General features: G+C 39.2%; 1 protein-coding gene across 5 annotated transcripts; it reads left to right on the forward strand.

Annotated features, from left to right (window-relative positions):
* Positions 1-1,236: 1,236 nt before the first annotated feature.
* LOC143022715 (uncharacterized) lies at positions 1,237-17,974 on the forward strand. Of its 5 annotated transcripts, none has more exons than XM_076181054.1 (9): positions 1,237-1,320; positions 5,783-5,841; positions 10,776-10,934; positions 14,993-15,140; positions 15,230-15,392; positions 15,545-16,524; positions 16,611-16,758; positions 16,866-17,031; positions 17,754-17,974. In XM_076181054.1, the coding sequence occupies exons 2-9, from the start codon at positions 5,831-5,833 to the stop codon at positions 17,908-17,910; spliced, it is 1,932 nt and encodes a 643-aa protein (XP_076037169.1). In that variant the 5' UTR covers positions 1,237-1,320; positions 5,783-5,830; the 3' UTR covers positions 17,911-17,974. The 5 variants fall into 5 exon arrangements, with proteins under 5 accessions (XP_076037169.1, XP_076037166.1, XP_076037168.1 ...); XM_076181051.1 differs by having other exon boundaries at positions 1,265-1,366; XM_076181053.1 differs by having other exon boundaries at positions 1,279-1,370.
* Positions 17,975-18,427: the final 453 nt, after the last annotated feature.

The following is an 18,427-nucleotide window of genomic DNA, read 5'->3' on the forward strand; positions in this document are numbered from 1 at the left end:
GTTTATTTCTTTGAGCTCTAAGGATTTGCAGTCCCCAGTTTCTTGATGGAGAATTGAATATAATTAAATGTTAAGTTAGCAAGTTAGCTTATCCGGATTGGTTCTTGGTCAAAGCCCTCAGCCGAGCGAGATCCAATTTTTTCAACACCACTCCCATTTCTTCTAGATTTTCATTGGATAAGAGCTCCTTAGTCGTTCCCTTTTCGGACTAATTTATTCCTTCGACCAAGTTTCTTCCCAAGGACAAATTTAATTTAATTCCCCATTACCCCCAACACCATTAATAAAAAAGTGGTAAATGTCCACCAAAGGTTGAAAGAACATAGTCAAGGTGTTTATTCGATACCATGTAAAGGCTGTGACCTAGTTTATATTGGACAGACTGGGAGGGATTTGGATACTAGGATGATTGAACACAAACGGTCCATCAAGTATGGACAAGAAAGCTCAGCGGTGTTCCAACATGTTAAACAATTTAACCATTGTTTAGATTGAGACAACACAGAGCTCATTTATAAGTGTTGATATAAGTTCAGGAGAAAAATGGTTGAGTCAACTACCATTGAATATCAATACAATATGAAAATTTCGAAGGGACAATGGTCCCCGAATATAATTTTAGAACTTTTCATTACTAGCTTAGTCAAAAGACATTTGCCTCCTGACCTTTTTCTACTGAAGAGGGTTGCAGTGAGCAATCGAAATGTATAGATTCCCTGTCTCCAGTCATTTTCGCTCTAGCTGTGCTTTTCACTTGATATATATGTATATATACATATATATGTATATATATATATATATATATTATATGTATATATATATGTATATATATATATATATATAATGTATATATATATATATATACATATACATATATTGCAAAAATAAGCACAATAACGCGTGACGAACAGATATTGCAGAAACCACAGGGAAAATAACGTCGGAATACTGAACGTTTTCGTCTATTACGACATCCTCAGAGTACTCTGAGGATGTCCCTGTGGTTTCTGCAATATATATAATATATATATATATATATATATATATATATATATATATATATATATATATATATATATATATATATATATATATATATATATATATATATATATATATATATAATATGTCACATATATACAAACCACAATATGTATGATGTGACACTAGCGACATCTATGATTCAGACAACCAAGCTAGTATTATATCTGCGTGATGACTACACATTATCGTGGAGCTTTCTCATCTTACTTATTTTGAATCGTCCATGTGGGATTATGACGTCAGTTGTTTTGAGATATTCACGTTATCGTAGCCGAGGTAAACAAGCGAACTATGGAAAACACTCATCAACATCTTCTGAATGGCTAGTAAATAGGAAAACGGGTTACATATCATAACGTCAGTTTCCTTATTTTTTGCTTTTCAACTCTTCGCATGTAAATTGAAAGAAACTTTGTACATAAATCTGTAAACTGTTGTATCTTGTTTCAACAAGATTGTTTTAGGTACGGTAGTGTGACAGTTGAGTGAAATAACGAAGGTAAATACTAAATGTTTTACTTGTTAGGTATCCAAATTATATCTCCTATAATGTTGTTAGTAAAGATCGATTGAAAAGCAAAATGACGAAACTGAATTCTGTAGTATGTTGGTTTGTAGATGATGTAAATACTAAATGTACCACTAAATTCCGTAGCAATCTATGAAATAACATTTACTCAGTAATACGTGATATAGCTACTCATTTTTTTTAAGGGTATTGTCTTCTGGTAAATTAAGATGACAATATTATCATATTAGATGTGATTAGTTCTGAAAACCTAGGTAAATTTTTTATTCCTCACAAACAATTACCATGACTTACTACAAAATCATAATTGATTAAAAATCATATTTAGGGATACCTCATCTCTAAGAATTAGAATACCTTGTTTTGTGCAGTCTGATGCTTTAGTAAATGCGACTTATACTTAATCGTCGTATTTGCATCCACTCCATGTGCTCATGTCAATCAATCATTATTCATTGTATTGCCCCAGGTCTCTTTTGCAACCCACATCATTGACTAGGTAGCTGGGAACAGCCACTTGGGGAAGAAATGTACTTGTTGTGTAGGAATAGGGTAGGATGAGGTGCCCAGTATCCTCAAATGCTCATATTGTACCATAAATGTCAAAGGTGTTATTGTTTGTGAAAAGAGATTTTTGGTAAATTTTTAGAAGTGCACACTTATGTGATAGTAATAGAAAATTAAATAATAATTTTATAAATTATAACACATCACTATAATATATATTATTCTTGGCAGAAATCAATAATAGAAACGGTTATTAAAAGCTATTAACAAACAAATGTTAAATACATGTAGCAGTTTTGACTACTTGAGATGCCACATTTGTTTTGGTAAAGGCTGAGGTTGAAGAAATGAAAGTATGCTAAATTCATATATTTTAACCCAATCTAACCTAACCTACCTACCTACCTACCTACCCACCTACCTACCTACCTACCTACCTACCTACCTACTTAACCTAACCAAACTGGCCTACCTAACCTAAACTGCATTTAGTAGTGCGGTACCTGTAATTCTAGAGGTCATCAGGCCGTCGTTGTCATCTCTGACCTCCAAATTGATCAAAACAAAGATGGTATCTAAAGGAGTCTACGCAACTTTGTTTGTTTGTTTATAGATTTGTAACAACTGTTTCTATTATTGATTTCTGCCAAGAATAACATATTACATTGATGTATTATAATTTACAAAATTATTTAATTTTCAATTATATCGCATAAGTGTGCACTTAAAAAATACCCAATTTTCTATTCTAAGTAATGGTTTACTATTGAATCATAATTTGTAGTGATCTTATTTGTTTATATGGTGTGATTGTAGATTTTATTGATTTGTCTGAGAAGTATGATGGGGGTTACTAGGCTAGATAGAGTGAGAAATGAGGAGGTGAGGAGGAGAACAGGGGTGGAAAGGGAGCTGGGAGATAGGGTTGATGAAAGAGTATTAAGATGGTTTGGACTCATGGAAAGAATGAGTGAAGAAAGATTAGTAAAAGAAGTGTGGAAAGCGGAGGTGGAAGGAGTGAATATGAGGGGGCATCCTAGGATGAGATGGATGGATGGGGCAAAAGGGGCTTTACAAAAGAGAGGAATGTCTGTGGAGGAAGGATGGGTGAGGACAGAAGATAGGGGTGAATGGAGAAGGGTTGTGTATAGATGAGGCTGTGATGCATGAGGGGGAGTGGGTGGGGGGTGAGGAAGTATGTATGAAAAAAATTTGACGCAGCCTAAAGGGATTTCTCCCCGTCTTCTCCTTTTCTGCATGAGGGGACGGAGAGGGGGGGTTGCGGAATTTATGAAGCAGCCTTGCTGTGGATGTGCTGTGTCTTGCGACACTGCTTCTGACCCAGGGCAGTGGACAGGATGCAGGGATGACCCGTCATCCAGGAGGTGTCAAGATAGGAAGGAGGGTGGAGGGGAGTGGAATATATGGGAAATGAAATGGGTGGGAGTGATTTCCATGCCTTTTTCTTTTTGGCTACCCCCCATGTAAGGGGGAAAAAGCCTTTGGTGTATGTATGCAACAATTTATTTTTTTTACAAAAGAGCCATTTATGGTTAAGTCCTACAATCCAGGGCATGTATAGAAATTTTGGGCTTTTGGGTGGGGGAACAGTATGCAAATGAAAAACACTACAAAACAAATATCTGTAATTCCCTGATTTGCAAAAATACGAAATACATAAAATTTGGGAAAACCTATCGGTAATTGATTGCAAAATTATAAATGGGGGGGAAAAAACAAAAATTGTGAAACCTAATCAAACCAACCTAACCTAACCAAAGCAACCCTACCTAACCTAACCTGACCTGAACTAGTTTAATAGTTCAGATAAAGATAATTCTTATCACACTAGTTAACCTCTTCAATACTAGTCACATTCTTGTAGGCAGCATTAGCTGCCTGATGTATGATGATTCAATGATGCATCACAATACTTTCATTATAAAATATAAAGTTACAGCTGTATTACACATTCTCTCACTCTGAATATTAATAACCACAGAAAATATGATCAAGCCAGTTCACAGAATATGAGGGGTCACTCAGCGACAACTACAAAATGAATATAATCAAGATACCCACTCGCACCTTATGATACCCATGTAGACATCATTGTATTGAAGGGGTTAATAGCTGGAATTTTTTAAAATTTTACAAATTTTTACACTTTTGTATTTAAGTTGTTCAACTAGGAATTCCATGTATGTTTCAATATTTTTACATTCAAATTATTGTCTTGCTTTTCTTAACTGAGATGTTATCTTTATATATTAGCAATCCAATTCTGGATTGGGGTTTTCTGAAATCTACATTTCTATAATTTTACATATACATATATTTACCAAAGGCTTTTTTCCCCCCTTAAATATGAAAAATTAGGAGATAGTTTCTATATTTTGTAAGACCTACATATACAAATCAAAATCCTCCAAATAGAACACCACATGAAAATAACAGAAACACAATGTTACAACTGAACCCTAAACACTACACATCCTTCACTCTACATTTCACAAGCACCTCCAATAGAACACAAAAAATTACACCAGATGCATATGACTCAAACATCCACACAAAAACACTCACTCAGATTACTGAACAAACCATTTAAGAAAGACTGCCAAACTTATTACTCCAACAGCAACCCCCTGGACATAAGTCTCACAGAGAACCTTTACATGACCAGAACCACACTGGCATGCCTACACTGAGGACATCATCCAGCAGGTCAATACCAACACAGAATAGCCACGGTTTCAATCTGTCTGAGAATGCAACCACCACACAGAACATCTTGTACTACAATGCCCTACACTGATAATCCCCAGACAACAACATGATACCTCCTCTGTAAGTGACTGGTGGTCCTACCCAGAGGTTGTTGCCAATTTCCTGAAGGCTGCAGGTCTTCTGCAAGAGAGAATGTTTGAATCATAACTTTTTTCACATGCATACGGTTCTCCCAACCATAAACTCAAATTTTCCAAATGCACCCCAAGATTGTAGGAAGTATAGGGATAATGAAGGATAAATGCATTTTTCTCAGATAACAGGACTCATACCCTGATACGTGCAATTGGTAAAAAGAAAATGCAGATCAATATAATCTGACAAATATACACTAGAAGAAACCACATCACCACTGCAAATCATGGGCAAACATCTTATTTGGTCTGGTATATTGCTTGAGTATTATATGTTCACCTAAATTGTGCAGCTAGTGAAAGAATATATCATAGCTGACAATATATTTTACTGAAGTTATGATATAATGGAACTTATTTTCTTTCATCTATTTGTAACTAGAATTCCTTAGGATTTGTTTAGGTTGATAATTTTTAACTGTTTTTCTGATTGTCTTTTAATTTCCAATGGGTTAGTGTCTACATACATACATACATACATATACCAAAGCTTTTTCCCCCTTACAAGGGAGGTAGCCAAAAGGGAAAGGCATAAAATAATTTCCACCCATTCCATCCCTGAATACACTCCACACCCCTCCACCCTCCCTCTTATCTGAGCACCTGGGTTAGTGTCTAACTTTCGAAATCATTAATGAATTTGGAATGCTTAAATTTCTTATGCCTTTGCTATACTTTTTTGTTTCTTTATTCAGAATTAATTGAAAGTTTTGTAGAATAAAAGACATAATGTGAAGGTCAAGGAAACTGTTTTCTTACTTCTGTTTTACTTTTTCAGATTGCAAATGAAGAAACCTGTTTTGGAGCAGTATAATTTTTTCTCAAAATGCTGGCAAGGTGAGGGTTATATATAGGGTAATAGTAAAACATTGGAATTATGTGATATTATATATGAAGAAGTTGTAGAAACATTGTGTGAATTGTGTGTGGGGGGAGATTTGTGTTGCTGTTGTCCTCTAGACTGTCTGGCCAAGCAGTCCCGAAATGGGGTTTTCCCACAAATCCTTTATGGAGTGTATGTTGTGTTGTTTGCATGTGTGATTGTGTATAATGCAGTCTTCCATGACATGTTGAATAGTATGGGGTGAAGTGTTACATCCTGGGCATTTGTCCACAGTGCGGTCATCCAGTCTCTTCTGGTAGCTTAGAAGGGCTGGGTGGTGGCTGCATTGCAGTCTGGCCAGGTGGACTCTGTCCTTTCATGGGAGAGAGGATTCAGAAGGATGGATATTAGAGGGTCTGGCATGTAGCAATGTGTTGTCTTTTAGTGTGTTAATGGACCAGTGAGCGACGTGATTATGAATATGTTTCCGGAGGCTGGTATTTGGTGGTTTTGGAGGAAGAGAAGAGAGTATTTGTGTGTGATATAGGTATTTGGGTGTATTTTTTTTATTTCTTGGTGTGCGTGGGTGTTCTACTATGTAGTGTAGTGGGTGTGCTGTGTTTGTGGAGGCTGCAGCAAGTGTTTGTGTGCCCCTCATGTCAAAGTGATCTTTGACTTTGAAGATTTTTATTTCATAGTGAAGATGGTCTGTAGGTGTTGCATATGTGCAGCCTGTAATTGTTTTTAAGGCTTTGTTTTGTATGATCTGAAGGGTGTTGAGGTGTGTCTCACTGAGATTAGGTGCCCATGTTGGACTCGCATTATTCATCACTGAGCATATGCATTGTTTGTATATTGTAGTATTAGTTTCTTTGTTTCATCCAAATGTTGTTCCAGTGATTGATTTAAGTGCGTTGAGTCTAGGTGTGCATTTGTTTTTTATGTTTGTGATGTGTTGTTTAAATGACATAGATGTATCATATTTTACACCAAGAATTTTCAGGGTGTATGTGTGTGGTCTTAGTGTTGTTGATATAGGGATGAAGAATGTATTTGTGTTCTTTTGTCCAGTTGGTGAGAAGTGCTGCTGTAGATTTGGCTGGGGCTATTTTAAGTCTGTTTGTAATGAACTATGTGTTGAGTGTGTTTAGGTATGGCTGTATTATTTCTGCGGCTTTGTCTGTGTTATGATGTGTCCATGTGATTGTTATGTCGTCTGCATAGGAAGAGATTTGTATTTCTGAGGTGTCTGATGTGGGTATGTCATGCATGTATAGATTAAAGTGTGTGGGGATAGAACTGAGCCCTGTGGTACTCCATTCTTAATGTTTCTGATGTGTGATGATTGGCCATTATATGACACATAAGCATTCCTGCCAACCATCTTTTAGTGTTATTGTGCATATCTGTGTTATATCTTTTGTTTGTTAGATTGTGGCTGGGGATATCAGAAAAAGCTTTACTAATGTCTAATGTTATAAGAAGTGTTCTATGATGGGGCCTATCTGAATTGATGCCATCTAATATTCTTTGCGTAAGGTTTATTAGAAGAGTGTTTGTGGAGTGTAGTGGCCTAAAACCATGTTGTAATTCAGCAAGGGGAATACGTGGTGTGATGAGTTGAAGTATGAGGCATTCAATGACTTTGGAGGGGGTACAGAGAAGTGTGATTGGGCAGTGTGATGTTGGGATTGTTGGGTCTTTATTGGGTTTTGGGATTGTGATTATTTTCCAATGCTTACAGATGTCAGATATAGTGTGTGAATAGCTGTAGTTTGCAATGTTTGTGAATGCATGTATACCTTGTGGTCCAATGTGTTTTAAGTGGGTGTTATTAATGTTATCAGTGCCACAGGCAGATGAGTGCTTAAGGTTATGCATTATGTGTTTTGTCTGACTGTCTGTGAAGGGTGTATAGTCTGAGTCTGTGGGAAAGTCTTTCTTGGGTCTAATGGTGTGTTGGTCATCAGGGTGAGAAGTGAGATGGCTTGTCTGTGCAAAATGATTTATGAGTGTATTTGCTTGTTGTCTGTTTGAGGGTAAATTATCTGTTGTTATGGTTATTGCTAAGTGAGAACGTGTTGTGTTACTGTTGGATGGTGTAATGCTGTTAAGTGTTTTGTACAATTTGCTGGTGTTTGTTTTGTGATCAAGTGTATTGACAAACTTTTGCCAATTTTGTGTTTTTTGTTCATGTATCTTATTGGTAATCTCTGTGTTTAGTATTTGTACTTGGTCTGCTATGTTTTGAGAGATGGATGTGGGGGTATTGTGTTGAAGTGCACCTCGTTGTCTGATAATGCCATTGGATTTTTTGTGCGAAATTGGGGTTGTGTGATTTCCTGTTGCCTCTAGGGATATATCCCATGTCTGCTTTTTGTATGATTGTATTAAAAGTGTGTACAGCATTGTTTATGTTTGTGATTGGTGTACTGTTGTCTCAAAATGTTGTTCTGTCTCTTCAGTAAAACCTTCCCTGTTTGCTCTCTTGTAATTGGTGTATTTGTGTCTGTGGCCAACTGAGGTGCATCTTGTTTTGGTGGCAATGGTGATTGGAAGGTGGTCAGATCCCTTGGATCTGACCACTCCATGAAGTTGTTGGGGTTACCCAGGGGGAGCAGAAGGTGATATCAGGAGAGGAAGGGGTATAGAGGGCTTGGTGTGGGATATGTGTTTGATTATGTGTGTTGATCATGATGGTCAGTGAGTCAAGTTGAGTCTGCATATCAAGCCCTATGTCTGTGTCTGGGTTGTTGACACACCAGGCCGACGACTTGATGTTGAAGTCACCACCCATGATGAGATCAGGGATTGTGGCTAGTTGATTAAGTTGAGGCCTGAAGGTGTTTGGAACTGTGGGAGATGATTGGGGGGGGGGGGAATGTATATGTTAACTATTGTCAGTGTTGATTTGTTGCCTGTACGGATTAGAATAGATTGGATTTCTGTGGTATTATCTGTGGTAGGGAGGAGGTGCCCCTTTTACTCCATCCATCCATCTCATCCTAGGACGCCCCCTCATGTTCACTCCTTCCACCTCTGCCTTCCACACCTCTTTTGCTAATCTTTCTTCACTCATTCTTTCCATGTGTCCAAACCATCCTAATACTCTTTCATCAACTCTGTCTCCCAGCACTTCTAAGCTACCAGAAGAGGCTGGATGACCGCGTTGTGAACAGCTGCCCAGGATGTAACACTTCACCCCATACCATACAACACATAATGGAAGACTGCATTATACACAATCATGCACGCAAACAACACAACATACACTCTATAAAGGATTTGTGGGAAAACCCAGTTTCGGCTATGGCATTCCTTGGGGAGACAGGACTGCTCGGACAGACAGTCTAGGGAACGACAACAACAACAACAACTCCCTTTCCACCCCTGTTTTCCTCCTCACCTCCTCATTTCTCACTCTATCTAGCCTAGTAATTCCTATCATGCTTCTCAGGCATTTCATTTCAAACACATTTAAACTCCTCTCATGCTCCATGTCTCTGCCCCATACAGTGCTGTCAGCACAATTACTCCTTCATACAATCTCCTCTTAGCATCCATTCCCAGATGTCTATTTCTCATTAAACTTTTTAATCCCCCAAGGCATTTACTCGCTTCTCTCAATCTACACTCTACCTCCACTCCTCCCTTTCCTGCCACATTTGCACCCCAGTCTCTCTCCCTTAATATTCACTTCCAGTCTTCTGCCATTCTCTCCTCTTGTACATCTCATCACCTTACTTTTACCCACATTTATCTTCAACTTCCTTCTTTCACACACCTTCCCAAACTCTGTCACTAACTTCCTCAATCCCTCCTCTGATCCTGCTACAAATGCATTGTCATCAGCAAACAACAACTGGCTTATGTCCCACTTTTCTCCATTTTCTTTAACCATCTTCAATCCCTGACCCACCACCCTTGCATTCACCTCTTGCACCACCCCATCCATGTATAAGTTGAACATCCAGGGCAACATAACACATCCCTGATGAAGTCCCACCTTTACCTCAAACCACTCGCTCTCTTAATTTCTAATCCTAACACAAGCTCTATTATTCTTGTAAAAATTCTTGACGGCTCTTAACAGCTTTTCTTCTATCCCATATATCTGCAAAACCTCCCACAGTGCCTTCCTGTCTGCCCTGTCATAAGCCTTTTCCAGATCCATAAGAGCTCAAAAAACATCCTTACCTTTTCCTGTAGCTTTCTCACATATCTGTCTTACCACAAAAATCTGATTTACACAACTCCTACCTGTCCCAAACCCACACTGTTCCCCTTTGTTCTTCTCCTAATCCTCTCAATCAAGACCCTCCCATAAGCCTTCCCAACTACATTCAACAAGCTGATCCCTCTGAAACTACTACACTTACAGTTTGTCCCCTTTTCCCTTGTAAAGTGGAACTATACAGGCACTCCTCCAGTCCTCCAGCACTTAACTCTCTCTTAAACAAACATTATATAACCTCACCAGCCAGTTCACCATAACTGTACCTAATGTTCACATTAAGATCACTAAATATATTCTCCAAGGCAGACCACCAAATACCCCAATCCCCTTCACCCACCCACATACTCACTCTAGATGTCAGTCCCACAGAAAAATCCCTCTTAAGAGAAGTAAGAAACATATTAGCATGCTTGCATTCAGGATACCACCCAGCATTAATAACAATATCTACACAGAATAGATTTGGCCCCAAGATTAAACTGCCATAGGTGTAATATCCATACAAAACACCTCATTCTGCAATGACTCACATTAACAACCCTCAGACAACAACACTATTTCTTCCTGGATTGACTTATGGGGTCACTTGGTGGGCATGGGTCTCCTGGAAGAGAGATCTAGGACTATGGGTTGATTGATTGACTATAATTAAGTAGATATAGTGTCTGTTCTTGCAAAAAATTAACTAGATATATTCTCTTGTATTTCAAGTGGTAGTGAGTTGCTCTCTAATAGAGGGCGGGAACACCTGCTCCCTGTGCAAGGAGAGAAATTACAAGAACCCAATTTCACATGCTTAGAAGATGAGTGCCTGAAAGCCAAGCTTGATGAACAGATGCATATGTTGCAAGAACCACGGACGACAAGGAGGTATGTATCAAAATAGATTCACAATTATATTTTTGTGGGACTAATGATGGATATCTGGTTGTGGTGGTTCTGTTGGAAAGAATCATCTTCCTGCTTTTTGTCTTAATTTTCTAATAGCTGTATACCAAGGGCTTTTCCCCCCACTATAAGAGAGGTAGCCAAGTCTGAATGTATGCACCCACTCCCACCCATTCCATTTCTGTCCACCACCATTTCCGAATAGCATCCTTGTATATATTTTTTCCACTTGGAGGTGTAGCTTGCAGGAGCTAACTCTTAGTCTTCTGACTGGATCTAAGATATCTCTTTCTCTCTATATATGGTCAATTTATCCTCCACTTTTTTGTATGAGGAGAACTAAACCAGTGACTGCCGCCTCCTATTAACTACTAAAAAAGAAACAGAGATCTTCAGGTGGGTCCAAGGACAGTTGCTGACAATTTTGGTGATACAGATTTCCATTCAGTAAAAATCAATGCGACATAGTATACACTGTGCATCAACAAGTAATATAAGTTCAAATTTGTGGTGTATTCTTATGGAAGCATAAGAGCAAAACACTTTTTGAGTAACACATAAAAGAGACCTTGGTCAATAGATTATAATCTGTTGTCCAAGGTCTCTTTTGCAGAAAACATAGCTTTTAGGTAGTGGCTGGCAACAGCCACCAGATTGGCCCCAGGGGGCAGGGATGGCCCTTCATCATAGATGACACCGAGGTGTTCAGTATGTACCTGGTTGCATTTTACGGGATGAGAACTATGCTCGTAGTGACCCATTTTCGTATCTCTCCACATCCAGTTTATTCTTAAAATTGTGTATAGTTTTGGCATTCACTGTTACTCTGTTCAGTTTGTTCCAGACATCAATCACTCTATGTGGGAAGCTATTCTTTTTCAGGTCTCTTCTGTAGCTGTCTTTCTTTAGTTTCTTTTCATGTCCTCTCGTTTCTCTTCTGTCCCACTTTAATAAGTCGTCTTTGTCGAGAATTTCCATCCCTTTCATGATTCTGAAAATTGTCAACAAATTGCCTTTCTCTTCTCTGTTCCAGTGATGACAGATGTAATTTTTCCAATCTTTGTTTGTATGTCAGGTTTGTCAGAAGTGGGGCCCAGGATTTTAGGGCTCTCATTCAGTGGAAATTGTTGGCAACCTCCTCACCTCCACCTGGAGGTGCAGCCCTGAGGATCTAACACTTGGTTTCTGGACTGGGCCTAAGATCTCTCTTTATCAACTTCATATGTATTTTGACGCAGCCCGAAGGGATTTCTCCCCGTCCTCTCATTTTATGCAATGGGGGGACGGAGAGGGAGGGTCGCCGATTTAATGAAGCGGCCTTGCTGTGGATGTGGTGTGTCTTGTGACACTGCTTCTGACCCAGGGCAGTGGACAAGGTGCAGGGATGACCCGTCATTCAGGAGGTGCTAAGATAAGAGGGAGGGTGGAGGGGTGTGGAGTGTGTTCGGGGATGGAGTGGGTGGGAGTGATTTTGTGCCTTTTTCTTTTTGGCTACCCCCCTTGTGAGGGGGAAAAAGCCTTGGTATATGTATGTATGTATGTATATGTATTTCTTACACTTTTCCACTCATTGAGAGCTGACAGCTGGCAACTGCTTCCTTTTCCCTAGTACAGTCAGCCAGTGACATAGAACAGTCCCACACTAACACAACCCAGACAACAGTCTAAAGTTTCTTCCCAGAGAAAGCTGTGGGAGGACCTGAAGACCACAGCCACACTGGGGATGTGAATTATCTACTTAGTTAAACTCAAAGCTACAACTGATTTAATTAATTACAACACAGCATTACTTCTGACCCAGGTTGTGGGTGGGGGAGCAGGATGGCCCATCATCCACAAGGAGCTAAGATAAAAGGGAAATGGATAGGCAAGGAGCAGGGACATGCCTTGGCTGGCTACTTCTCTTATAAGGGCCTTTTGGTATATAGATAGACAACATTTCTAGAGTTTTCTTACTTAAGAAATTAGTAGCAGGGCATGATGTTCATTGCTTACTACTGTAGATCTGTGGATTTCCAATTTGTAAAACTTGAGGTACCAATTATTACAAAACAAACCAACCCAGTCCTAAATCATGCATCACTAGACATACATACATACATACATACACCAAGGCTTTTTCCCCCTTACAAGGGAGGTAGCCAAAAAGGAAAAGGCATAAAATCACTCCCACCCATTCCATCCCTGAATACACTCCACACTCCTCCACCCTCCTTCTCATCTTAGCACCTCCTGGATGATGGGTCATCCCTGCACCTTGTCCACTGCCCTGGGTCAGAAGCAGTGTTGCAAGACACAGCACATCCACAGCAAGGCCGCTTCATTAAATCAGCGACCCCCCCTCTCCGTCCCCCCATGCGTAAAGGAGAGGACGGGGAGAAAACCCTTCAGGCTGCATCAAAATTTGCTCACACATACTACCTCACCCCCCATCCCCCCCACCCATTCCACCTCATGCATCATATCATCCATATACAACCATTCTCGGGACTGCTCAGACAGGCAGTCTAGGGAACAACAACAACAACAACAACCATTCTCCATTCACCCCTGTCTTCTGTCCTCTCCTGTCCTTCCTCAACAGACATTCCCCTCTTCCCCAAAGCCCCCTTCACCCCATCCATCCACCTCATCCTAGGACATCCCTTCATGTTCACTCCCTCCACATTTGCCTTCCATACCTCTTTTACTAGTCTTTCTTCACTCATTCTTTCCATGTGTCCAAACCATCCCAATACTCTTTCATCAACCCTATCTCCCAACCCCTTTTCCACCCCTGTTCTCCTCCTCACCTCCTCATTTCTCACTCTATCCAGCCTAGTAACCCCAATCATACTTCTCAGACACCTCATCTCAAACACATTCAAACTCCTTCTCTCTTCCTCTCTTATGTTCCATGTTTCTGCCCCATACAGTGCTGTTGGCACAATCACTCCTTCATATAGTCTCCTCTTAGCATCCATTCCCAAATGTCTATTCCTCATTACACTTTTTAATCCACCAAGACATTTACTTGCTTCTCTCAATCTACATTCTGCCTCCACCTTCACTCCACCTTTTTTTCCTGCCACATTTGCACCCAAGTATCTAAAACTATCCACTTCCTCCAGTCGCTCTCCCTTAATGCTCACTTCCAGATTACTGCCACTTTCACCCTTTGTACATCTCATCACCTTACTTTTACCCACATTTATCTTCAGCTTTCTTCCATCACACACTCTCCCAAACTCTGTCACCAACTTCCTCAATCCCTCCTCCGATCCTGCCACAAGCGCAGTGTCGTCCGCAAACAACAGCTGGCTCACCTCCCACTTTTCTCCATTTTCTTTAACCATCTCCAATCCCTGACCCACTACCCTTGCATTTACCTCTCGCACTACCCCATCCATGTATAAGTTGAACAGCCAGGGGGACATAACGCATCCTTGAAGAAGTCCCACCTTTACCACGAACCACTCACTCTCTCCATTTCTAATCCTAACACAAGCGCTACTTCTCTCATAAAAACTCTTGACAGCTCCTAGAAGCTTTCCTCCTATCCCGTATATCCGCAAAATCTCCCACAGTGCCTTTCTGTCTACCCTGTCGTAAGCCTTTTCCAGGTCCATAAAGGTGTATCACTAGACATAAACTCAGAAAAAACACTGTTGTGACATACACATGAATTGCAATATTTTGCCTATATTTGGGTCACCATTTAGCACTAAATGTCAGCAAAAATTTGGCCAGGCTCTGGACTGTGTGCTACACCAGTTCGAAGACAGTATTCTTTACTGTCCCACATTCATACAACACAGATGATAATATGACATTTTTCTCCAAAATTTCTGTGAAAAACCAGGATACTGTTGCCTACTACCTTGGCATCATAGGTTTACTGCAAAAGAAACCCAAGGGAACATAATAAAATTTAAAAATTTTAATTTTCCCAGTTATGTTATTCTGTTTTTTTTTTTTTTTTTTTTTTTTTTTTTTTTTTATAAAAAAGAAAAAGAAAATGAGTGCTTATCTAGTAGGTATGAAATTTATTTTTTCATCAGTGACCAGTTGGCACATGGTGAATATCTAAAGGTTCGTGGAATGGTGCATGTGAAGAAGGAATGTGGCAAGTTTTGGCAGTACATGGGAGTTGACACAGACATAGGCAAATGCTTGTATCCAGAAGAAGCCCTTTATCTTATGGAATCGGTAAGTATTCATTTTGTTCTATACCAATTTTACTCTGATAATATTTCCATTTTCTGCAAAATTAAATGCATAATTGCATTATTATTCAGGGGGTAATGGAAGTGGAAGATGAAGGAATACCCATGAGTGTCCAGCAGGCTTTCTCCAGTCTCTTACGCGATGATCATCACATTGATCAGTACTTGGTTTTTGCTTTTTTCTCAAGGCTTGGCTGTAAAATTGTTAAACATCAACCTCATCTGTGCACCACAAGTAAGCATTTTTCTGCTATTGGGTTAGCATTTTCATTTTAGATGTAAAAAAAAAAATTACATTAATGTGCAGGTTTTCTGGCAGATATCTAACACATGCTGTGTAATTGTAATAAACATGTTTTTATTTACTTCTGTTATTATCTTTTCAAGGATATGAGAAGAAGATTCGGTTAGATCAGCATCAAATACATCTGAAGAGTAAAAAGTTTAACTTGATTGAAGTTAACAATGGAAATGATGGAAATGAAACGGTTGAAAGTGAAGATATATTAGCAGATGAACTGCTAAGCTTTTACAAGTCGATCAGTAGTGGCAAGGAAGTTGAAATTCAAGAGTTACACTCGTCAGATTTCAAACAGGGTTCAAAGGAACATCACCCAGAGAACATGTTTATGTCTCATTTTCAAGTAATGAAGAAGGAAATCTTGGACTCCTTCCCTAGTTTTCATGAAACAAAGTGTCTACAAATTAGGACACCACCTATGGCCTTACTTCCTCCCAATGCCGTACCATCAAGAGAGGTGTATGAAATTGATGTAGAGAGGTTGTATTGGGATGACAGTATTGATTACATGGACAATTTCAGCTATAGTCAAGCAGATAGATGGAGAGATGATGGAAGGCATCCAGCACAGTGGCAAGAACAAAGCAGTAGTTATGAAAATTGGAAAGGAAATAATGTAAACAATGACTGGCAAAGGAATAGTAACTGTGCAGGCTGGCAAGGCAAAAGCAGGAACAGTCAAGAAGGATGGCACAGAAATAGCCATGACCATTGGTCAGGAAATGATTTTTCTGATAGATGGCAGCAAAATGAAAAGGCTGATAACTGGAAAGGGTGTAACAGGAAAGACTGGAGAGGAAATTGGAACTCAGAAGAATATGGGAACACAAACAGTTGGAACTGGAGGCGCGACAAAGGAGAACAAAGCTCTGATCGTGGGGACAAAGATTGCCATCAGAACTCTAGTCGGAGATACCAGAACAATGAACACATGAATAGAAAACAAGGGTTTTCTAGACAAAACAAAGACAGAAGAAATAAGTATGACAGAAGAAATCAGTGGTGGGGTCGAGGCCGAAGAGATCGAGGTGGTTCTGGAGAAGGTTACCCCAGTTCTCTAGTTCGGGTAATGTGTCACTTTTTTTGTGTGAAAAAATCAATATGAAAGTGAATTAATAGAAGCTAATATGACTTCCTTTTTATTTGATTAAGGTTGGACCTCATGTAAGAACTTGGAAGGAATATAAAGAGTATGTGAGTAAGAGAAGTGAAGAGGAATTACTGGCACAGGGACCTGCTGCTGTGTTATGGAAGGGGGCCACCAAACCACTGCTGAAGCCAACCATGAAAGCCATATATAGTATGTTTAACTTGTTAAGATTTAAGGCATTGGTGTGTAACATATATTTTACTGAATTTCAGATCATTGTGTAACTGTGTTTTTGAGGGGGTTTTACATGTTTTCAGAAACGCTTCAGGATTTCCGAGTAGCAGAAGTCTTCAGTCCAGAGGAAGCAAAATTTGACCAGATGAGTGCAAAGCAGCTAGTACTTCATTATGATATATACTTACCAACTGTACAGTACAAGAAAACAAAACCAGCTCTTCCCTGTTACAGAATTACAGTGTTAAGGTGATTGTTTATATATAAATATATACATATAATTTTTTTTAATTTTTTTTTCTTGGGGGGGTGGGGTGGAATGTCACTCACATGGGCTTTGTTTGATCCCTTAAGAAGAAGATAATTTTCGTGTCACCCTACTCCTATACTTATCATTGGCTTCCTCATCTTCCTCCTCCTCACTTCCCCCTCCCCCTCTTCTTCCCCAATCCTCCTCCTCCTACTCTTTTTCTCCCTCCTCCACTTCTTCACCCTTGTCTTCTTCTATTGCTGTCCATCCTTTCTGCTGTCTCATTGAAGCCTTTACACTTCAGGGATGTAGGTTGAAATTGCCTAAAGCAAATAGATGACATAATAGTTGGCAGGTAAAATTTTAGATTTACAAGAAAGTAACACCAAACTAAAGTCAATCCCTTAGAAAGGACAGATTCGCCTATAAATATTGGCAGGCTAAAGAAACAAGTGATTTGGGATGGAGAGAATGTGTTTGGCATAAGATTTTATACTTGTTCACTTGTTCTTGCTGCTAAAATCTAAAAGTTCATCTTGATATGACTTGATTGTTTTTTTACTCCAGATTTTAATTTTGAAGTTTTTACAGTTTTAACCCAGAACATGTGAGAACACTGTTACACAAATGCATTTTATGTGACATAGATTGTATTGCATTTTTTAATTGAGTATATAAGATTTTTTCATTTACAAAGATGCTCAGAGTTCTGATTTTTCAGGAGTACCACCCAGATGCCCACTGTTGGACAGATTATGGAGCTCAACCACCGGTTTTGTGATGGATGTCCTATTTTATATTGCCTTGTGCTGCATGGGGAAGTGAGAATCTTCCAGATGCCTTTACTATGCCCCAACAAACTAGAAAACAAAGAATGACTATGTCTTTTATTTTTCAGTCAAAGTAGTCATGTATTTTTTCTTATTAAAATTAAATATTCCAGCTGGTTTTTATTACCTGCAAGGGTAGGAAAACCTATGAGGCCAGGTGTATGAATAAAATTTTGGGAAATATGCAACTTGATGAAAAAAATGCTTACTATGGGAACTGATATATTAAAACTTTGTGAAGCACAGTATATAAACTCACTCATGCAGAGTATTGTTTAGTTACCTTCTTGTATCCATCCGGATGCCATGCAGAATGTCTGAAAAAAAGGAGGTACAGTGATGGTGGACTGGCTGGTGAGGTTATTTAATGTTTGCTGGAGAGAGGATTGAGTGTCTGTATAGTTCCACTTTACAAGGGAAAAGGGGACAAGTGTGAGTGTAGAAGTTTCAGAGGGATTAGCTTGTTAAATGTAGTTGGGAAGACTTATGGGAGGATCTTGATTGAGAGGAACAGAGGGAGTAATTGGCGAGGAACAGTGTGGATTTAGGACAGGTAGAGGTTGTG

The sequence above is a fragment of the Oratosquilla oratoria genome, unplaced genomic scaffold (assembly GCF_046742065.1).
Source record: "Oratosquilla oratoria isolate Oo_2021 unplaced genomic scaffold, ASM4674206v1 SCAFFOLD145, whole genome shotgun sequence".
Taxonomy (NCBI): Eukaryota; Metazoa; Arthropoda; class Malacostraca; order Stomatopoda; family Squillidae; genus Oratosquilla; species Oratosquilla oratoria.

What these genes read in the sequence shown, in the direction of transcription:
- LOC143022715 (XM_076181054.1), top strand. An exon ending in CCCTTTATCTTATGGAATCG is followed by an intron (nt 15,141 to 15,229) that starts GTAAGTATTCAT and finishes ATTATTATTCAG; the next exon opens with GGGGTAATGGAAGTGGAAGA. An exon ending in AACCATGAAAGCCATATATA is followed by an intron (nt 16,759 to 16,865) that starts GTATGTTTAACT and finishes ACATGTTTTCAG; the next exon opens with AAACGCTTCAGGATTTCCGA.